Source organism: Pelophylax lessonae (assembly GCF_965119305.1).
Source record: "Pelophylax lessonae genome assembly, chromosome: 1".
NCBI lineage: Eukaryota > Metazoa > Chordata > Amphibia > Anura > Ranidae > Pelophylax > Pelophylax lessonae.
In genome coordinates this window covers 233,465,332-233,489,140 of record NC_138768.1, presented here as the reverse complement: position 1 = coordinate 233,489,140, position 23,809 = coordinate 233,465,332, and the positions used below count along the sequence as shown (strand labels likewise).

General features: G+C 42.8%; 1 protein-coding gene across 10 annotated transcripts in view; it reads right to left on the bottom strand.

The window, feature by feature from the left end:
- PITPNM2 (phosphatidylinositol transfer protein membrane associated 2) overlaps window positions 1-23,809 on the bottom strand; it is a 428,296-nt gene that overhangs the window by 178,153 nt on the left and 226,334 nt on the right. For all 10 annotated transcript variants that reach the window (XM_082258328.1, XM_082258333.1, XM_082258336.1 and 7 more), the window contains exon 5: window positions 8,421-8,654. In XM_082258328.1, coding sequence (XP_082114454.1) covers window positions 8,421-8,654 — 234 coding nt within the window. The remainder of the gene's footprint in view (window positions 1-8,420; window positions 8,655-23,809) is intronic.

Here is a 23,809-nt window from a genome sequence, read left to right as displayed (position 1 = left end):
TATTCCATCTTTTCTCCATAAGGTGGTGTCGGATTTTCATCTTAATGAAGACATCTTGTTGCCTTCCTTATGTCCTAAGCCAAAGCATCCCAAGGAAATTGTCTTGCATTCTTTGGATGTGGTTTGGACGATAAGAGTTTATCTGACGGTTACTGAGTCCTTTAGGCAATCGGACTCTCTCTCTTTGTCTTTACAGAAGGTTCCTCCTTTCCCTGTGAAGGCGCATTCTACTAGAGCGCTGAGTGCCTCTTGGGCTTTTTTTGCCACCAGGCCTCTGTACAGGTTTGTAAGGCAGAGACTTGGTCGTCCGTGCACACCTTTACTAAATTCTACAAGGTGGATTTATTGGCTTCTTTGGATGCCTCTTTTGGCCGCAAGATTTTGCAGGCTGCTGTTTTGTAAGAGAATGTTTTTTGTTTCTCTTAGGGGTCTTTAACCTGGGTGAGCTCTTGTTGTTTGGTTGAGCTTCAGGTAGGGGGGCGGCCGTGCGACCACATCAGCCTCTGAATCAGAGGACTCCACCAAGGATGGACAAGGCAGCGGCCGTTTACGACTATTAACCTTTTTCATGACAAAATCAACTTTTGTCGCCAGGCTTTCCAGAGCTGCTGAAATTGCGGCCAGCAACTGCGATCCGGACTGACCGGGAGTCGCACAGAGTGGGTCTGAAGCAGAAATTACAGCCTGGGACTGCATATTCAAAGTTGAAGAAAAACTGAGTTTTGTCACTTTAAGAAGCGCCGATTGTGGTTCCCACCGCCGATCGCAGTGGTCTGCAGAGTCCCCCTTAAATATACACTGACAGCAGAGTGCGTAGGGATATGCCCGCAGAGACCCCTAGTACTGTACCACCTCCAGAGAGAACCCTCCTGAACGGCCTGCAGCAGGAAGAAGAATCACAGGAAGTGACCTCGGCCTGGATGTAAAAGGTCACGCTTCTAGTGCAGTACAACAGAACTAGACAAAAATGGGTGCCAATGCATTTTAATAGGAAGCTCAGGGAAAATGGCTGCTCCATACAAGTCAATGGGAAAATTATACGCGTTGCCCACACTTAAGATGGCGGCGCCCACGGCGTGCCATGCGGCCAGGGACCCCCACAAAGAAGGCCTCAAGGTTCTAAAACAAGACCCAGCAAGAACAAGGTACTATTGCCACCCCCCTCCGGAGCCAGGCGCCCCAGTCACGTGGGGGCGGGAGAGGGAGACAGGGCCCAGAGGCCGGGTACCTGACAGGCCAGGGGGATCTTTCAGGAGGTACAAATCCTATCATCCCTAGGAGAGGGCCCACATCCCCCCAAGGCCACCAGGGGCAAGGGGGTCACATTTACTCACCATACTATGGACCGGGTGGGCTCCGCTCCGGGCTGAACTCCTCCCACCCGAAGTGGGGGTGCTGACAGCTGAGGGGTACGCTGAGACTCCAGGTCGTTGTGAGGCATCCGGTCGCAGGCTCGTCCCCATCCAGAAAGAGGCACCGTTGTGGCGAGGCCTAGTGCGGGACTATAACCTGCTCTTGCTCGTAGGCCAGGCTGGGGGGACCATAAGGATCTAGATTATCCAGTGTGAAGCCTCAGCCGGCATTGCTTGTAGATTACCAGGAGGATCCCCCTGAACACTAGCTAGCAAAGTGAGTAAAGAGAAATAAAACGAAATATTCTGAAAAGAATAAAAAAACTGAGACCAAAGTCCCAGCAGAAAACCTAGGCCCTACTCCTTCTCTAGGCAGAAACAAATTGGTTTGCTGAGCAGAGGGTGTGTGGATTATGCATGTGGGGACAGCCCCGTAGGTGTGTACATGTAAAATTTTTCCTGCCTAATCTACTCCTGCAGGGGGCAGCATAACCCCATTCAGCTAATGAAGATGGAGGCTGTGCTTGTCAATGGACGATAGAGAAAAGAGGTTTGATTAAACCAGAACTTGGTCGATGAAGGAGAGGCACTGGTACTGGTGCCCTGTGAAGGGAATGAGGGGTCACTGGTTTTTAGTGTGGGACATTGGTGTTCAGTGTACTACTTATCTATGTCCTGCAATGCTGCCTCCCTTTGCCAGAACTATAATGCTCATGCCAGGCAGAAGATCAGACAAAACAGTAAAGAATGCAAAGCCAGGTTCAGCAGTGAGTGCTCCAGCACCAAGCCAGTAGCAGGACAACTAAGATCCAAAGCACATAAGGATTTTGCTTTAATTCCGGGACTGTTGGTAGGCATGCCTAAGGCTTTGATGGGAAAATGGAGCATGTATTTGACATCAGTGTGAGAGGCTTCTGTGATCATTCAGAATTTACTACATAGTTGACCTGTTTCTGTTATGGAGTGTCACTGCACCATTATGTTCCCAAGCTTGTTTTTTTAAGTATATCTGGAAGAACCTGGCTGGGCTTTTGTCATTTTCAGCTCAGGAAAACAAGGTTCTTCATGTTGATACAGTCAAACACTGAGGGGATAATGGGATTACTTTTTCAGCTGCTGCATATTTTTCAGATGTTAAATATATACCTTAATATGAGGTGAAACTTTTCCTTTCAGCAACGGGAAACAGGATACCTGCACAGTGTCTCTATTTTTAAAGTGGTATCTAACCCAAAACCAAAAGTTTAATATATTGCAACTTACCATTCTTAGTTGTGGTGGCTGCATTTGTTTTCTGTTTTAGGCTTTATTCATCTGGTGATATGGCCAGTAACACACCTTCTGTATTAAGCCGGCCATATACAGATCAAAAATTGGCTGGTTCAGCGGGAACCAGACACATTTTTGATTTATGTATGGGTGAGCTATCGATTGATTTCAGTACAACCAGCCTGTTGGGGTTCTTACATTTGATCACTGCCAGCAGCTGTAGCTGCTGACAGTGATTATTGTATTCTGATGGCTGGGAAACCTCCCGCTGTCAGAACACAATAGTTCTGTGGGAGGGACTCCCCCATGAACATTGAATGTGTTGATGGGGGAATCAAACAATTTTCTTTCCTTTAACCGGTGTTTCAGTGTATGGCTTGCCTCGGAGTGCCCCCACTCTGAATAAAAGAGCACTAGGGGCACCTTTGTATAGCAGGACTGTCAGTCTGGGGAGATGGGAAGTTAGATGGATTAACAGATTTATATACACTAACAAATTGAAGCCACACTCCATCTAAAAATTTACAAGCAGTTACAGAGAGGTTTTACATTAATAAATGAAAGCTGATCATTGTAAGCACCTCTGTCAGTGGAAAATGGTGTGTCTCATCCCTGTAACTGCTACATCTGCAAAAGAGCTTGTTCTTTTGAAAAACAAACAGGCTTACTGGCCTTATCACTAAGTAAAATAAAGGAAAAAAGCCTAAAAAGGAAATAAATGCAATCACCATATCCAAGAATTGGTAAACTGAATTTAAAAAAAAGTTTGCTTTTGGGTTTAAGGTATAACTAAATGCAAAACTTTTATTTTAGTTTTGGATAGAGTAAAGAGGGATTAGAACCCTTGTCATTTTTTATTGCTGTCACACTGTGTTCCAGTTAAGGAGATTCACCTTCTCTATTTATCCTGTTTACCATCATCATTGAAAGATAAAGTAAAAGAAAATCCCAAAAAACATAATAACATTATTATTCTTATTATATAGGATTTATATAGCGCCAAAATTACATATCGCTTTACAACTTGAGGGTAGACAGTACAAGTACAATACATTTTAAAACCGGAGGAATCAGAGCGCCCTGCTCATTAGAGCTTACAATCTAAGACTAGAGGGGGAATCTTCCAATGGGCACACTAGTTCTGATGACCTGCGGGTCCCCGAGAAATTCCTTTAATTTGTAGATATTTTCTCTCATTTCCTGTGTGCTATGGAACAGGAAGTAAAGGAAAATCTCCGCAATGGAACACAGATGGCGAAAAAAGATCTCACAGGGGTTATAACCCTCCCTTGCTCTATCAAAAATGAAAATGAAAACAAAAAGTTTTGCCTATAGCTCTACTTTAATATCGCTTTAATCTGAGCAGTGATCCCATCTACCAGGCTGTGCGGCTCTGAAATTCTATATTTGTCTGTGCATCACTTTTCTGGAACTCGTAGCCTGTGAATTGCAGGCTAGCAACTCCTGTATAAGAGAGCCTGTAAGTATGCAGGTTAGGAAGTGTCAAGTTCCCAACTACTCTCATATGTAAACATTTATGAATTTTTATTTTTTTTTAGGTATCTATATAGTGCTGTTAATTTACGCAGTGCTTTACAAATCCATTGTACATTCAGATGAGTTCCTGCCCTGAAGGAGCTTACTGGCTATGGTCCCGATTTCACATTTGCACATACACATACTGGGGGCAATTAAGAAAGGAGACAATTAACCTACCAGTATGTCTTTAGAGTGTTGGTAGGAACTGGAGTACCTGAAGGAAACCCAGGCAAGTATTGGGAGAACAAGCAAACTTCATGCAGGTAGTGTCACAATTGGGTTCTTTCTGGCTTCAGCAACTACAATGTTTCCTGAATAGCATTAGCAGTTCACCAGTTTTACCAGTTACCTGACGTTACCCTTTAACTCAAAAACCTTTTCATGAATAAAAAGTCAATAACGTCTAGATGCCCAGACACAAATTAGCAGCATCAGAATGCGTTGATAAACTTCACAATAACTCGTTGACTAATCTGCCTACATAAATCAATTTTACATTTTTCTAAAGACATAGAAGGCTTTTATCCAGTACACAGTTTTAATAAACACCCTGCTCACATTTTTTTTATTTTAACAAAAATGTAAAAAAACACATTATTTGTTATTTTTTATTATACACATCAATTATTTAATGAAAATGTTTACGATTTATTTTCTAACAACAACTGCTCTGCAACCTGCTGGCTTCAAACATCACAATGCCCCTTCTATGTGAGGTACAGTGACAGGTGCAACCAGCAGGTTTCTTTGTTAACAAACTTATGTGATCATCATGATCAGCTGTCATAGTGAAGAAATAACCCAGAAGCACACAATCATTATTGTATAACACTGGCTGCTAGTGACAGCGCAATCTTAGAACTAGCTCTAACACATTGTGCTCTCCAAGCTCTAAAATAGAACATATTGTAAAGTTCACTTGGTAAGCATGGTAAGGAACATTAAAGTGGTTGTAAAGGCACAAGGTTTTCTTTGCATTCTATGCATGAATGTAAAAAATCTTCTGTGTGCAGCAGCCCCCCCAGTCCCCCAATACTTACCTGAGCCCCTTCTCGATTGATGTGCATGAGAGCCTTGCCTCTCCGGGGACTCACACTCTTTATTGGCTTTTGGCAGAAGTGGGAGCATTTGGCTGTCAATCACAGCCAATGAGCTAATCAGGAGATGGAGGGGACGGGGCCAAGCCACGGCTCCATGTGATGGACACACAGAGCCACGGGTCGGGAGCGTGCCTGCTTGGGTGCACCCGGCAAGAGGGAGGAGCCAGTAGCCCCGGCGTGGGACCCGAGAAGAGGAGGGCACCTTGACTTGAACCAGTAATCAGGGCCGGTGCTTCCACTAGGCAAACTAGGCAGCCGCCTAGGGCGCATTGCCACCTAGGGGCGCAGCCACGAGTCAGCACTCACTCTCCGTCATGAATGATCCTTGTGAGCTGAGGAAAGGGGCGGCAGTGGGGGAGGAAGAAGGGACAGAGGAAGATGCCAGGTGTCTGGGGCAGTGGCAGAACTACCAGGCCCTGGCTTTCCACCATTGTTGGGGGAGCCCCAAGGGGCAGGAAAGGAGTCCACGGAGTGCTAGCTGCATAATGATCCTCTTCGTCTGGAGCTGAGCGGCCTAATCCCTGGGCGGGAAGTGACTCTCTAATCTGAGCTGGTGGGCAGCCCTTCATTTCCCTGGGTCGGTATCAAGCAGGGACCGGAGGAGAGCTGAACCTGAGCCAGAGCTCGGCACTGGAGGGCGACACCTTTACTGGAGCAGAAGCGACGAGGCAATGGAATGGTCTGAGGATGTTGGTGATGAAGGCGGTGCGGAGCTCTCTGACTGCTGCTTCTCCCTCCAACAGGAGCCGGTTGGAGCTGTGGTGAGCACTGTGGTCCAGGAGAGGAGCGTCCTGGGAGAAGGAATAAGCAGGATCACGGTGAAGGAGGGCAGAGTGCAGGCCACTCTCTTCATACTGCCCAGTAAGTGTCCCCAGAACAGGGAATCAGGGTCCCTGGGTGTGATATGGAGTATCCCTGGTGTGAAAGAGAATTGCGGTCACCAGGTATGCAATGGGGAATCGGAGTCACCAGGTGTGCCATGAGGAATTGGGATCCCTGGGTGTGCCATGGGGGATTGAGGTCCCCAGGTGTGACATGGAGGAACATCAGGGTCCCCAGGTGTGACATGGAGCTACATCAGGGTCCCCAGGTGTGACATGGAAAAACATCTGGGTCTCCCGGTATGACATGGAGGAACATCAGGGACCCCTGATGTGACATAGAGGAACATTGGGATCACTGGGTATGACAGCATTACATGGAGGAACCATCAGATCAGGGTCACTGGATATGACATAGAGCAGTTTTTAACCCCTTCCCTTTATTTATTTATTTTTTTGGGGGGGTGCAAGTAGCTGATCTTGCCTAGGGCGTAAAACAGTCTAGCACTGGCCCTGCCAGTAATGCACAACACATCTCATGATTTTGGTATGATTTACAGTCACTCTTGTATAAGAAGAGAGACAGTAGGAATACATCTTGTTTCACACAGAGCGACCAGCTTTTCCAATAAACATAAATCTACTAAAAGAAAATCTAAAAAGAAAGTCATGCACTAAGAAGATCATTTACCTTCACCACAGCAAAAGGATTACATACACAAATCAGTTGTTCATGTTTAGGCAAATGCACGTGTCTTCGCAAGTATGCAATTATTTACATCACCAGGACTTTTAAAAAAAAGTGTAATGCAGCATTAGAGGGAAAAATCAGTTCAAACCAGAAGCATTCATCAAGCAGTCAGCTTCTTTAAATGTACCTGACCAAGCCTAAAAAGTGTTTAAATGAACAACACTGCTACCTGTTTGTAACCGAGTAAAGGTTTGTTTACACATGTTGCGAGGAATACTACGCATCTGAAAAACCAATTCACACTCAAATCACTTTTCAGAGGAGTTTGTAGCAGCAAAGAAGCGATATGCTGTCTCTTCACCGCATGTTTTAAGCCAGAAAATGTGGCACCACTTGAAAGAGTCACACTAAGTGGGTGGTAGTGCCCACCGAACACTGCAGGGTGTTTAAATGAAAATGAGCCACGGAACGTGTACGCCATCTGTCTCTGCCTGTGCAGCTTAAGGGGGAGGGGGTAGTAAACAATGTGTTTTATCACCACATCAATTGCAAGTGTAAATGAGCCCTAAGGGCCTGCGTCAAAGGATCCACGACATCAGTTTGAGACACTTCAGAGAGCATTCAGAATAATTTGGGAAGTGCATTTTACCTGCTGTTGACCTGCTTCATGCAGGTTTTGAATTCCCATAGCCTTGTATGAGACTTCAAAACCCATCTGATTTATTATTTATTTTTATTTATTTCAGGTACTTTTATAGCGCTGTCAATTTACGCAGCGCTTTACATATACATTGTACATTCACATCAGTCCCTGCCCTCAGGGAGCTTACAATCTAAGGTCCCTAACTCACATACATACACAGTAGGGCCATTTTTTTTATACAGGATCCAATTAACCTACCAGCATGTCTTTGGAGTGTGGGAGGAAACCGGAGTACCTGGAGGAAACCCACGCAGGCACAGGGAGAACATGCAAACTCCAGGCAGGTAGTGTCATGGTTGGGATTTCAACCAGCGACGCTCTTGCTGCTAGGTGAAAGTGCTAACCACTACACCACTGTGCCGCCCAATCTGATGCAAGTAAAAGCCCAAGGGACTCTACAGGGTTACTAGGAATGATCTGAAGATCACTCAGGTCATCACAAAGAACTACACTGAAGGACTGTTGTTACCGTAGAGCATTGTGACAGCAGGAAGTTTCCCAGCCGATCGCTGCCAGCAGTTATAGCTGCCAGTAGTGATCATTGTATTCTGACGGGTGGGAAAGCTCCCGCTGTCAGAATACAATAGTGCAGCGGGAAGGATTGACTCATTAACACTGCCTGTGTTGATAGGGGAACAGCAAATTGTATGGCTTGCTTTAATGTTTTTCTAAAGCAATAGCATCAGTTAGCCAGCATTGGATTCTTCATGAATCTCCTAAGAAAGTAGAGTGACAGCTGCAGCAGTCATGAAAGAACCAATATCTCTTAGAGCAAAGATACCAAATTCACCCCTAACAGAAATTTGATTGGATGTAACCTTTTATATGGAAGTTATAAACATAAAAATCATTACTCATACAATACATTTACATTCTGGTTCTGTACAAATCAAGCACCAACAAAAGTTTATCTCAGCATTGTACAGATTCCGTTTATAGACTTACCCACATCATGAATAAAGCGTTCAATTTTTGACTGCATGCCCCAATATCGAAACTCTACTTTGCACAGTTTGTATGCACACATGATGGGGTATCTCCCTAGGTTATTCCTCTGTTCCTCTATCCAATCGTCAGACAAGGGGCCTCTTTTGGTCTTCACAGACTTGTATATTTTGGGGTCCTCCTCTGGCTTATATTCATGTTGGGGGATTGGATCTTTCACAATATCAATTGGATCTGTTTAAGAAAGAACACATGCAAACCATTAGATGAAGAGTGGGTACAAAACCCAAAATGGATAATATATAGCACCATAACTGTGTGAAAAACCGTAAGTGCAACTAAAAATGCAGCTAATGTAAAGGATCGCGCCACCCATGATTGATATAAGGAGTCAGTGAATAATTGAATTTGAAAAAGTGTTTAGATCTCACTGCGGGCATCTCTATAGAGAACAAAGTAGTCACAGACAGGAGAGGACAGTCGCCTTATTTGTTTTTATCCAGCTTGAAGGCAAATCCCACGTTTCCCAGAAGTTTCTGATTTAGTCCACTGGATGCTGTTATATTAATCAAGGACATTAGAAAACCCATGCCGAGCAGAACGGCAGTGTTCACGGACCCAATGGCCAACCCTATGAAGACTCAATTCACCCTCAAGGATATATGGGATGCTTTCCAAAATCAATGGGCGATTCCATCTTCTGGCACCTACATTCATTTTGTGTGGCCTGGTCGTTTCAAAGAAGGGTTTGTACTTACTGAATGAAAAACTCTAGCCTAGTATAATGTATATTTACCCAAAAACAGTTTATGATTGCGTATCTGTACAAGATGTTTTTTAACACTCCCACACAGGTACAGAAAATAAGTGGAAGCATCAATGACTGAGCTTTGAACCTGAAGAAGAATGTCTTTGTGCGGCTCTGTAATAATTAGTTATAATTTTTGTTCTGACAGACAGCAGTCTGAAAGCAGCATTCCTTTTATTAATAGCAAGACATTTTTTTTTCCTTAAAAGAATGTGATTAGGCAATATTGATATGAGCCCTACGGATTCATGTGAAGTTTGAATTTTAATGAGAGGTCCACTTTAACTGCTACTGTCCATACCCGAGCAAGAAAAAAGAGGTGAATTATGTCAGTTAGCAATGACTTTGCTGATTCTATGTGGTGCTCTGCAGACATTAAAAAGGACAGCTAGGTATCAGTACATTTGTCTATTGGAGAGCTTGTCTGGTTCATGGCCACTGCATTCATTTATTTTACTTTTGAACTGCTTTTAATTCAAGGTTTTCATTAAGGCTTACATGGGTCAAATACAAAAAGGAAACTAATTAAAAAAAGCCTCTTTTGAAGACATATATGTTTATATCTGTATGTATGATATCTGCCAGAGCAGATTTCGGCAGTTTGCCTAGCCATAATGAGTAGGCATCAGTTGCCCTCTTTATTTTTATCTTAGCTTTTACACTAATTTTTACCAAATTCAAGTCATTTAAAAGGTGTAACGTTCATTCCGTATCTGTTTTGTGTGTCCTTCAAATTCATTTTGCATGTTTTTATGTTGGCTTTATGTTCAGGTGGAATAGAAACTGCATGTTAATTCCTGTGCACAACTGGCTTCTATTTAAAGAGATTCTGTGTCGATTATAACAAACTGTGTAGCACACCCAAAAAGAAAGAGCCTGAAATTACAGTCACACATATTTAGCCCCCCAAAGCCTGGGGAGCTTTAATGTGCATACTCTTCAAAGCCACCTAGTCAGTGGCTTGACCCTCATCGTGACTTTGCCCATTAGTGGAATCACATGACCAGTTCTGGTCAGGAGTTGGTTTCCTCTTCACAAAATTTACACTATTTTTGGACATTTCTCATTATCCTTTCTGATCCAAATTGACAGTTATGATTAAAAAATAGGTAATTCTTATCCGATATACTATTTAGCAAGTCTTTGGCTTATTAGAAAGCATATCAGGAAGCTGATAACTAATACTCATTGCAGGTCATTGACCTACCAAGTAGTGAAGGAAGGATTAGGGTGACTGAGAATGCAAAGGCAGCTCCCACAGCTCTGTCCTGACAGGTGTCTTAAAAAAAAAAATGCCTGGGTATAGATCTATGCTATAAACAACTCCTGTCGTGTATAATAATTGACAGATGTGCACAACTACATGTATTTTACTAAATTATACTCAAAGACCAGCAAATTATGCATATGTTGCAAAACCATGAAAGACACATAGGGATTGTCCATGTAAAATATTTATTTAAAGTGGTTCTATAGGTAAAAGGTTTTTTTTTTTTTTACCTTAATAATTTCTATGCATTAAGGTAAAAAAAAAAAAAAAAACGTTTAAATGTAGCTCCCTCCCCAATACTCACTTGAGCCCCATCTTGGTTCAGCACTGTGCACTCTGCAGAAGCTCTTCTCCTCTCCTGACTCTCATAGCCTTGGCTGAGAGCAGCAGGAGCCACTGGCTCCTGCTGCTGTCAGTCAAAACCTGTGAGCAGAGAGCAGGGGACAGGGCCGAGCCTGGCTGTGAGTCTGAATAGAGGACAGCCCAGCTCAGAAGCACGCACGCACAAGTGCCCCCATGGGAAGAGCGTGGCAGTGTGTCTGAATAGACGCAAACAGCCCAGCTCAGAAGCACGCACTCACACGTGCCCCCATGGGAAGAGCGTGGCAGTGTGCCTGAATAGACGCAAACAGCCCGGCTCAGGAGCGCGCACGCACAAGTGCCCCCATGGGAAGAGCATGGCAGTGTGCCTGAATAGACACAAACAGCCCGGCTCAGGAGCGCGCACGCACAAGTGCCCCCATGGGAAGAGCGTAGCAGTGTGTCTGAATAGACGCAAACAGCCCAGCTCAGAAGCACGCACGCACAAGTGCCCCCATGGGAAGAGCGTGGCAGTGTGTCTGAATAGACGCAAACAGCCCGGCTCAGGAGCGCGCACGCACAAGTGCCCCCATGGGAAGAGCGTGGCAGTGTGTCTGAATAGACGCAAACAGCCCGGCTCAGGAGCGCGCACGCACAAGTGCCCCCATGGGAAGAGCCAGGAGCGCTGGCAGGGGAGGATCACCATGACAAGGCACAGCACTATCAGAACACTAGGATGAGTGCCTGCAAGTACTGAATTCCATTGAAACAGGTCCATTCCCAACTAGACACAGTAAAAAGAAGCTTGTGGGAAATAGGCAGCCAAACAAAAATGAAGGTATCCCTCTCAGTCCTAACCCTTTTTCTTACCCCACCATCCCATTACTTCTTTTCCCTCCTCCCCCCACTCCATTTTTTTTTTTTTTTTTTTTACAGCCCTCCCTTGTTTCTAGATATACTATAATGCCCCCCATCCTAAATCAACGATTTTGCTCTACCCCAATCTATAATATAATTCTATTCAGCAGAACGACTATTATCTTGGGGTCACCCTAGTCCACAATTTTCAAGGGTATGGACCCAAAAAATAATAATTTTGGATCCTATTACATCATTTTATGTACCCCATCCTCAATGTAACAAACTCAAAGCAGTATTAAACTTAAATCCAAAAATGGAATATATTGCTTGCCAATCATTAGATTTGGTGGCTACATTCGTTATCTTTTTTTATGCTTTTTTGCCTCAGTTTTCATCTGGTGGTCTGCCCAGTAACACACTTCTTGTATTAGAGTTTCTACACTCTGGATGGAGGAGCAACAGACACACCTTTGGACAGCAGCATTGTCAGTCTGGGGCCAATAGTGTTAGATGCAACAGCAGATTTAAATATATTAACAAATTGAAGCCAAACTGCAGCTAAAACTTTATAAACTGTTATGGCAACAATTTTGTCCCTTTTGGGATAAAAAAAAAGCTGATCATTGTAAACACTCCTGTCATTGATAAATGGTTTGTCCCAACCCCTGCTACATCTGCAGGACAGCTCGTTCTGTTAAAAAAAGAGTACTGGTTAAATCACCAGGTTAAAATAAAAATAGGAAATCTTAAAAAAGAAAACTACTGCAGCCATCACGTCTATGAATTGGTAAGCTGAAATATAATAAAATGGCTGCTTTTGGGTTTAATACCGCTTTAAACAAAGTATACCCCTTTATTTTCTATCAATATATCCCAGACTTGAACAAATTATTATATAGGATTTATATAGCGCCGACAGTTTACGCAGCCCTTTACAACTTGAAGGTAGACAATACAAATACAATACACTTTAATACAGTAGGAATCAGAGGGCCCTGCTCGTTAGAGTTTATATGTACATAAATGTTTTTTTCCTTATTATATAATCAGATTGTAAAAAAGGCACACAGTTAAATACACAGTTGAACAGTTTTACCTGCAAAAAATGTCTAATTCTCTTCAACCACCATGGCACGCTGCATTGCCAGGCAGGCGGTACCACTACTTCCGTTTACAGTTTTGCAGCTTGCTACGTGAACAGCCTTCTCATTACTTAATGGGTCATAGTGTGTTGATATGAATTTGTTGTCCAATAAGTACTGGAAGCAGCAGTATCACTATTCTAGTTATATACAATGTTAACACGACATGTGAATGGCTAAACAAAACTGCAAGTCTTCAGGCAGGTAAAACAAGAACACATCTCAAAAAAACACAGTATATAAATATAAGGTAAATAAAATATATTGTATACAGGATGTATAAATATATACTTACTGTATATACATATACTGTATATCAATTGTGCATTTAGAATCCTCATCATAACTGAGGAAAGGAAACTATGCACACCAAACTCCTTAACTACTTGCCTACTGGGCACTTTCACCCCCTACCTGCCCAGGCAAATTTTTAGCATTAAACACTGTCACACTTTGAATGACAATTGCGTGGTCATGCAACACTGTACCCAAATTGTTATCATTTTTTTCACACAAATAGAGCTTTCTTTTGGTGGTATTTAATCACTGCTAGTTTTTTTTATTTCTTACTAAAAAAAGATCAAACATTTTAAAAACAAAAAAGATTTTCTTAGTATCTGTCAGTAAATTTTGTAAACAAGTAATTTTTCTCCTTCACTGATGTGCACTAATGAGGGGGCACTGATGAGGTGGCACTTATGAGGCAGCACTAAAGGGCACTGATGAGGAGGCACTAATATGCTGCACTGGTGGGCACTGTTATGCAACACTGATGCCACTGATAGGTGGCTGGCTCTAATGAGCAGGCACTGACTGGCATTACTAATGGGCACTGATTGGGGTCACTGATGGGTACTGATTCGGGTCACTGATGGCAATTAATTGGTGTCACTGATGGGCACTGCTGAGGCTTTACTGTAATCAGCACAGTGATGATCAGTGCCCTGATTAGCTGTCCTGGTCACCCCTTTGAGGCGGAGCCGCTGATCGGCTCTCCCCACCACACATTTTGACAGTGCGGCACTTCGGTATTTCCACATGACCGGCTGTGATTGGACACAGCCAATCACATGGGTAAAGAGCCGAGTCATTGGCTCTTTACTAAGATCGGGGTTACGCTGTGTCCTAGGAACATGACGCAGTTTAAACTCGCCGCTCTGTGCGCCCCCGGAAGGCGCGGAGAGCGGCTGTTCTGGGGCGCCGCCATATGACGTTGTCCCAGAATGAGAGCCACACCGCCCCGCCGTCATTTTGATATATACACACACACATATATGTGTATATATATATATATACACATACACACATATAGGTGTGATAGGAGCGGAGCCCTATCCCTGCAAAAAATTAAATTATTTGCAGGCATAGGGCTCCGCTCCTATCACACCTATATGTGTGTATGTGTATATATACATATATGTGTGTGTGTATATATACCCCTATACAGAAGTTTAGATGTCATGCCTGCCTCCAAAGACACCCAAAAAATGCCCAATAAATGCCTGCAACAAAAACGCCCAGGTGTGAAAGGAGCGGAGCCCTATCCCTGTGCTACTAAAAATTCTAAGAAAAATTATCTTTTTTTTCTGGTTCTGGACAAACGATCTTTTTTTTTCTGGTTCTGGAGTCCAGTGGGGAATGTGGGGAATGCCTGGCTAATAAATAAAATGCCCAAAAAATGCCCAATGAACGCCTACAACAAAAACGCACAGGTGTAAAAGGAGCGGAGCCCTATCCCTGTGCTACTAGAAATTCTAAGAGAAATTATCTTCTTTTTTCTGGTTCTGGACAAACAATCTTTTTTTTTCTGGTTCTGGAGTCCAGTGGGGAATGTGGGGAATGCCTGGCTAATAAATTTCCTTCTTCTTCATGGAAAGTCGGATCACAAGTCGCTTCAAATAAGATAAGGAGGCGACTCCCATTGAAGTCTATGGGACAAGTCGGATACAAGTTGCCTCAAAGTAGTACAGGACCCTTTTCTGAAGTTGGAGCGACTTCAGTAGTGCCAATTAAGACGGCACTCATTGATTAACATTGCTTTTGTTATGTCAAGCGACTTGGGGCGACTTGAGGGCACACAAGTCGCCTCACAAGTCGTGGCAGTGTGAATGGACTCTAAGAAACACTTTAAGGTACCATAATAAATAGGAATCTGGAGTGGATGTCAAAAGAATACTGACAGCAAGCAAAAATTCTGCATGGCACCTAAATAAAATTTTAATGCCATGATGTCTGGGCAGCAAGATATATTTTAATATATTTTTATACAATTTTGCTGTAGCAACTGCTGTAAATATTACTTGAGCTTCATGGTGTTTTATTTAGTTTGAGCAACTGATATTTAAACTGTTTATAACACAGTGACATTTACTATGGAAGAGAAACCTAGCTCTTAACAACATAGCGCAGGCCCAGCCAGGCACTGTTAGCCCCTCTCCTCACATCGCATATTTCAAAAGGACCCAGGGTTTTATTTTTAACATGCTATGGGAATCATTCAGATTTTCTTCTTCCCGAGGTTCATTTTTTCTTCTTGCTTCTTCTCTTTTATCTTCAGCCTGTTCTTCACCTGCCCACCCACTAGAACTGCAGCGTGGGCTAAAATTAGCCAGCTGAAGTACAGCTTTGCTTTTCTACTGTCACCTAAAGAGAGAATAATTCAGAACGCGCCTATCAAACTGTGCTACTGGGTTTAGCCGACTGCGTCACATTCCTTTTTTAAGTCAGCGTGCATCTATCTCCTGCCATGGCAACCAGCTTTAGGGAGAGGGAATAATGTTTTTCTTACGACTGCCTGCTTCGGTGCTAATTAGTGTCTATCTGAATGGTGCTTTCAGGGATGAAGACATCTAGCCAATAAAAACTGTGCACAACCCAAAGTCGATAAAATGGTCATTAGCTGGTTCTCTGGGGTTTGAGGCTGCTGCAGATGGCACAGTGTGGCCTGTTACATCTACTGCTTGGGGACAAACAGCAGTCAATCAGTCAATACAAGCACCGCACACAAAAAAGAAAAAAAACTCCACATATTATATAGTCATGATAATTTACAGCACATGGTGGTATAGTGCAGACCACACTATAAATTAGCAAAATATACATCTATAGTAAAACAGTAAGGAGAACACAGTTAAGAGTAAAACCCAGATGGAGATAATAGAGAACAGGATTCAATTTGTAGGTCAGTACAAATGCTTGGATGTGGTATTGTATATTTCCAGACGTCCAAGGCTTGCAAGAGATCAGCTTAACTAGGGTGATACAAAGCCTACCAACTTCTTGTATCCCTCTATAAACAGGATGGGATCACATTCAGTGTTACTGGATCCTATTAGCACGAACAGAAAATAGCTGACCCACATCTGACCAATCCAGAGTCATCGCTGCTTCTCCTTTACATTGTCAGCAGTGGAATGACAGCAGCATACAAGAAATGTAGGATGCTGCATGGTGAACATATTTTGCCATGGCAAATTTATACCACTGAAAGCATTTTGTTATATCTGTTGTAGAAGGGGAAAAAATACCTGTTAATCTTGCCAGAAAATGTTTCATCTACTAAATACCTGAGCTTTCTGCCTTTGCTGTACTGCTATCAGTGATAGCTGTGATTTTCTCAGATAACTACAGGAGCCCACCCATTTATGTTTGCAAGAGGATAGGGAGTTCCCAGTAGTGCTGTCCTGTTTCTGTTGTCCTGATACTGTAGGTTGAGTGAGTATTGGCATCCTAAGACTGGAATTGTGCTACTGGCAGAATCTCCAAGTGAAAATTAAGAGGAAAAAAGCTTTAAAGTATAAAAATTTTGCAGCTGCCACGTTTAAAGTGTTACTAAACCCACAATGGTAAAATCAGCCTGTATATGCAGTAAAGCATGCTTGGTATACTCACTGTGGGACCTAAGGGGTTAATCCTACACATTAAGTAAAAAGGCTGTTTGAGCCTTGTGACGGTGTTCACCGTCACTGGAATTTAAGGACAGATGGGTGATGGTTTAGATTGCTTCATATTTGTCAGCAAGGTCTCCATGTAGAAATATTGAGATTTGTTCCCATTTGCCATGAGGTCGCTGACCAGGAAGTACAACTCCTAATATGGTCATTCCAGGAAGTTCAATGAGGAGACTGACTGTCTAACAATGTTGCTTTTGTCTGAGGTGGCTTTCCATTCACCTATTGTCGGGTGTGCTAATGAACTCACCTGTTGTCTGCTAAGGGATGTATTGACACTCAGAGTAATGTGTATTGGGGGCTCGTTATGGAACCATTGTTCTGTGTCTGGCTATTGTGTACATTGATTGTCCCCTGGGGGCTTCTGTCTCATTACACATAACAGTCCTTCTAATAAAGCTATCGGACCAATCCCTGCTGACTCATTTTCAAGTCCTCATTTGCATGGCTAAGGAGGACCAGAAGGAAAACGGCATGTACTGTGCAACTGACCAATGGGAAAGCGGTTGTTGGGGGCAGGATGTTCCAAATTCTGTATAAAAGTGTGCTGTGTACTTCCAATAAATTGTCTTCCTATTTGAACTTACATACAGCCTGCCTGGTGTTTGTTCTAATGGATTCCAAACGGCACATAGCTGTAGTTCGGATCTCAGAGCCTTGGTTGACCGAACCATCAGACGTTGCGATCTGCAAGCTGACTCACTAGAAACAGAGGAGTGTCGGGAGAGCAGAAGCGAGCGAGCAAGGGTCTCGTCACAAGCCTGTCTTCTCTGATCCTCCCCTTCTTCCACTGTCCCAAATTAATCTCCTGATAAGACAGAGCATTTGAAGTCACTCTGCACATGCTCAGTTTGGTGTGTATTGCTTGGGAGTTTTTTTTCCCTTGGGAGGGTGCATGTTATCAGCACAGGGCCAATCAGCACTGTCCAGACAGAGGGTCAGGGTTCCTGCAGCCTCATTGGACAGTCAGAGTAGAATTAAAACTCCTCCTACAAGCTTTCTCCAGACACTGATAGAAGTCAAAAGACTGCTATATACTGCTGTTGAGAAAAGATATTTAGCAGTTTATATTTTATAAAATAATTACATTTCCATGTTCAGATTTAGTGACTGCGGGGTCCTGGGTTTAGTAACACTTTAAGAATGGGTAAGCTGGATTATTGCCATTTTCAGCCCTCTTGACTAGCCAGAGCAGGATGACATAATTCCAGTGCATGTGAGGTAATACAACTTGGAAACCGAAGCATACCAAAAATGTACACCAAGCTATGCATGCGCAGTTCAGTGTACATTCTAGGGAAGTTTGCAAACAGGTAGGTAAGAGCGTTTTATTGCAGAGTACATATAGTATGTCCTTTCTGCAACATAAAAAATTTTTTTTTTCTTTTTAAGTAATGTTCCACTTTATGATTGAACAAGTTTAATACCTACAGCAGCAGGATCACTGGTCTAGAACTGGCCAAACAACCGCACCCTGCCCTGTAGACCGCATACAAGTTATTGCTCACTTCTTTGTATCCTTGTCCTTTTTGAGGAGAATATACTGCTCATCTCAAACACCACATCTTATGTATTCCAAGTCCATTCTAAAAGTGGGTGAGGAAAACAGAACCACAACATGGTATCCAAGGAGCATGGATGATCCAGTCTGTTCTAAATCAATGATTCTTATATCGCAGGTATTTTCTCTTGATTAGACTTGTGCAATATTTGATTTTGTTGATTGACCAAAAATACCTTTTTGAGTTCAGGTCAAAAAGGATAAGTTTACCTTTTTGGTCAGAATTTCACTTTTCATAATAAATAGAAGTGTTTTCCAATTCCATTTCTGGCCAAATGTGCTTTTCTCTCACTTACCTTATCCACAGGAGGTTAAAAAACGTGTCAGTTTATTTGAATTTTTAAAATGATTTTCAGATTCCATCCCTTCCTGTAGATGGTCTCTCAGCATTCACTTCCTGTAGGCCATCTCCCAGAAGCCTTTACTTCCTTTTTGTATCACAGAATAGGGCGTGATAGGGTGTGTTCACTACTCTGGACCACACCACGTTCCACCCACTTTCTATAAAATCTGATTGTACAATCTCCTTTAGATCTCCCATCAGCTATGTAGTACAAGGGCCTGTCTGATTTGATAAAAAATTGAAGGAATTGTTCAGATGGGTCATCCTATTCCATAGTTCTGGTAAATCTAATGAAATTGTACAGAGATTGCAAAGTGTATGGCCATCTTTGTAGAAGTACACAGGAGGGAGTGATGGAGACACTTCGTTGTTATGTCTCGTTCACACTCCCACGTAGCGAAAACTCACATACCTGCATGCGTTTTGGGTGTTTTGAAGCATTTTCACTCGTCACGCATAGTCCTGCCCACTTAAGTGAGCTGCCTTACGTGTGACAATTGAGACGCTCGAGAGCTTTTTTTTTTTTTTTTTTGGAGCTGACCATGGTTCGTTACTGAAGTTTTTGGTGTGTTAGCTGCACTTGGGGAGCCTTTAACACGTAATGGCCATGCATTTGGAAACACACAGATGTAAATGGAGCCTCATTGTTCTTGTGTAAATGCACTAATTTTACTTTTTCCGGTCCCATTTACACCTAGAGCAGTGGGAGAGCATGTTTTTTGGCTAGTTTTTCCAGTGACACACATAAGGCAGCCACTGTTTAAAAGTAGCTCATGGAACATTTTGGCGTGGTGGGTGTTGCACCTTTTTTACTGCACGTTTTGCTGCGTTTTTTAACCCGTTTTTTCATGTAGCAAAATGTGGCTTTACTTCTGTGTTTGGTAGGCCATTAACAATTAATGATAATAAAAGCGCAACTAGGTAAAACCAGCTGGCGAGAGGATGAATGGAATCTGCTGTAGTTCCGTAGCGGTGACATCAGCCGGACAGGCGCCACTTGTGGGAAAATACCAGGAACCAGGGTGGAACACAAGCTATACGGTTGCCATGACTACATGTTTCGAGCTGTGCCCTTTTTAAAGTCATCTTGATCACTTTGTTTTTCGGTTATCAATACCAATAAACTGTTAACCCTTTCTATACTGGATGTTCACCTGACTTCCTTATCCATTGCATCCCGGTGTGGTTCATGCGCTGCCTTCCTCATGTACTTGTGTCCCATGGGCTGCCTGCGGCCCCAGGGAGTTTAGCACGTGGCCTGAGCCCGTTTGAAGGAATGCTGGGGAATTAAGGCAAATGCAGGCATGGAGAGATGACAGGGGTGTTGTGCAAACATAGTTGGTGGATGAAGGGTGTGTGCTTAGGAGGACAGCTGGTAAACCCCTTCCTGTGTCTTTCTGGTTTGTCCGCTCCAAATCTTCATTCCAGCACTTGATGAAGCTTTCTAAGAAATACAGCAAGGGCTAAGGTAAGGCCTTGTACTCAAAATCAAAGAAACCTTGATTTTTCTGCAATTGAAGTACATTAATGGTGTATTGATACCTAGAGGAGCTGGATTTAAAAGAAAAAGTGAACTTAGCCTTTAAGGCTGTTTTCACTCTGTGCCATTGCAAAAACCCAGTAAAAATGCACAGGGGTTTTTGCAGCGTTTCTGGTGCGTTTTACACCTGTGAAAAAGGACTTGACTCAAAAAAAAAACACACCAGAAACTCAACCGTTGGTGCGTTTTTGCTGTGTTTTCCATTCATTTCAATGGGGAGGTACATTTTTGGTGCATTTTTTTTACTATACCAAACATGCACCAAAATGCAGCATGTAGGACTTTTAAAATTGCCACTGACTGGTGTAAAGAGTTCCATAGAACTTTAACAGTCATGCATTTTTTCTTCCGCATTTGGTAAGTCAAAAATGGATGAAAAACTGATCAGTGTGAAAGTACTCTTGCAAACAAGTGTACAATATAATATGGCCACTATGTGTATCAAAATCAAAGAATTATTTTCTGTTTTTCAAAAAAAATAACACTATGCTGTGTGATCTTCACACAGCTTACTGCCATGTTAGCAGGGTAATTTTTTAGAATGGGGGGCATTTTATCCTATTTCTCCCTCACAATAAAGCTGGCACCAAGGGTGTCTGCTCAGAGTCTAAACATACTTTGTATGGACAGTTCACATTTGTTTTGAAAATTCATAAATTTACACTAAGCAGACACTGTCAGTGCCAGCCTTAAGCCCCGTACACACGCAACGATTATCGGCCGACCGATCCTCCGTCTTTTGTCCAGAGTTGTGTTTTGTTGGTTGGAATGTGCTCTAGACTGCACACGAATTTTCTCGCCCAACAAAATTCTACTTCAGAAGTGATGTCATGTGTTGGTTTGCTTTCTTTGTGTTCTTTCTTCACTGAGCATGCCCAGACTTGCTCATCAGATTTTTCCCTGTCGAAATCTGTACTGACTGCACGAAATTCGGCCGTTGTGTTGACGGCCAACAAAAATTTTATAGTCTGCACACCAGATTTTTTTCGGCCGAAAAGTCGGAGTTGGTTGTCGGAAGCATCATACTAACAAGCCGAAAATCGGCAGATCGGTCGTCGGCCGAAAATTCCCTGCCAATTTTCGATGCGTGAGTACGGGGCTTTTTATCCAGGGTAATATAAAACAGTGACTGGCTCAACAAATCTAAAAAGCGGTTGCCCAGTGGGGTCTTCCTACTGTAATGTATTAGCCACAGTGGGAAATTTTCTAGAGTCTTAAAGGTAGCTTCCGCCAATGTATTCTATGGAGCTTGCAAACCCTTATAATGAAATTCCCTAAATGCATGTATTTGCCCATAGTTACAATTGCTAATATACTTTTTTGTGCAAGTTTTTCTATTCTAAGCAAACACCTGATGATCCTGCCTGTCATCTTGTTTTCTCTTCAGTATTGTGATCACGTCAGGTATGGAAGCAGTTCTGTGCTAGCATTTAAAGTTTGTGTCCCTCAGCTCCTAATCAGAGCTAAAAATCACCATGCTGATGTAATGCACAATGTGTCTGTAGCCAGGTAGTCAGCCAGGCTGACACAGCCTACCCCGCTTGTCCTGACTGACACCAGTTCTCAGTAGAAGCCTCATGTCAGAATGGCTGGCATGTAGGAATACAAGATGGATCACTCTGTAGAATGTAATGTTGGTAGACAGGGAACTACAATCCCCACTGACCCACATGTCATGTGGATGTTTGTCCTTAGGCCATACATGTCTGTGCATTGGTTGAAAGCTGGAAAGGAAAGCCTGTGTGGTCACAAGACGAGTGAGCAACATTTGCTCTGAGGTTATTATTTCTGTTTATGACTCCACTGGGGAGATTTTCATTGATATCCTGTACCTATGATTCCATACAAGAAATGATGGTGGGAGGTGTCACTGAGATAGAAAGGAATGGATGACAATACAAACTATGTCAGAAGCTCTAACCCTTCCTCACGCTACTAAAAATCTCAGTATCTCCAATAGATTGCTTTTTCCTACTTTCTAATCTGACAGGCAGTGAGGGGTAATTTAAACAACCTTATCCTATATCATATTAAAGCTAAGTGCCACTTGCATATTGGGGATTCTGCCGTCAATGCACTGAGGTCCCATTCTTATAACATAGGGTTTCTCAGCCAGGGTTCCGTGGAACCATGGGGTTCTTCCAGAGGTTTCTAGGGGTTCCTTAAGCAATGACCAATTTTTGCCTCTCCGATAAATTCCCACTGACACCACTGATCTTTTTAGCTATCTGTAAGGGGGTAATACTTTCTAATGACCACAAGTGTAATGAGCATTCTTCCCACTGCTCATCAAACTAATGTATCATGAGTTGTAGATATAGTAGTTATTAGCAAGGTTTCCCTGAGACCGGAAAGTTGTTTCAAGGGTTACTGTGTATTGAAAAAGTTGAGAAAGTCTGTTCTAGTATCTCATGTCTCCATAATGATAACCTTTCATCACAGTAAAGAAAAAAAAAGCAATAAAGCTAGTAAAAAGTGTGTTACCCTATGCCTTACTCACTTTGTCTTTAAGTGGTTGTAAAGTCAGTCTATGCATGAGGATAAAAAAACCTTCTGTGCGTAGCAGCCCTCCTAATACTTACCTGAGCCCATCCCTATCCAGTGATGTTGCAGGAGTGTCTCAGCTGCCCCAGACTCTCTCTCCTCACTGGCTGAGATGGCAGCGCAGCGCCATTGGCTCCCGCTGCAGTCAAATTCAGTGAGCCAATGAGGAGAGAGAGGGGACGGGTCACAGCTCTGTGTCTGAATGGACACAGGGAGCTGTGACTCGGCTCGGGTGCTACCATAGCAAGCTGCTTGGTGTGAGGGCACTCAACAGGAGGGAGGGGCCAGGAGAGCCAAAGAGTGACCCAAGAAGAGGAGGATCCGTGCCGTGCACTTCACAGAGCAGGTAAGTATAGCATTAGTATTGAGCAGGGTTATATGCCAGAAGTCCATAAGCCACCAGTCGTTTTTTTAGTCTGGTGGCTTTATATGTAAGTGCCATATATGTTGTTGCACTGTATGGATCTCCATTTGTGTTTTGTACATTGTTTTTTAATCATTGTGAAAGTTTTAATAAATACTACACCATGAGGAGATCTCTGTTCTCTCCTGCCTGTTAATTTGCCACTCTGGATTTAACATCTGAGGAAAGCATGTCCGGTGAAGGGATAAGAAGATCATTCCCTGCTTGATTCCTCTGGCTTCATCTCACACGCTTTCAGCTGTCCTGAATAGACAGCATATGGGTCTGGTGAGTGTTCACTTTTTACTTTGGTGGAGAAACACTAGCTGATGTCAGTATTGAATTCACATTGACACAGAATATCGTCTTCCACTTGGATTTATGAGATGTTTGGACTTATGTTCCATTGAAGGACTTTACTTTTCAGACACTTTTCATAATATTGTTTAGCGCTGCAACCTTTTATTTATTTATTTCACTGGTGTTTGTATGTTCACACTGTTTTGCAAGCTGCAATTTTTTGCGGATTAGGCGCTGACATTTTTCTTTTTCTTTTAAGTATAGCATGTTTGTTATTTTTACCCCCCCCCCCCCAAAAAAAAAAAACGTGACTTTACAATCACTTTTACATTATGTATCCTGTCATAGCCATAATTCCGCCACTCCT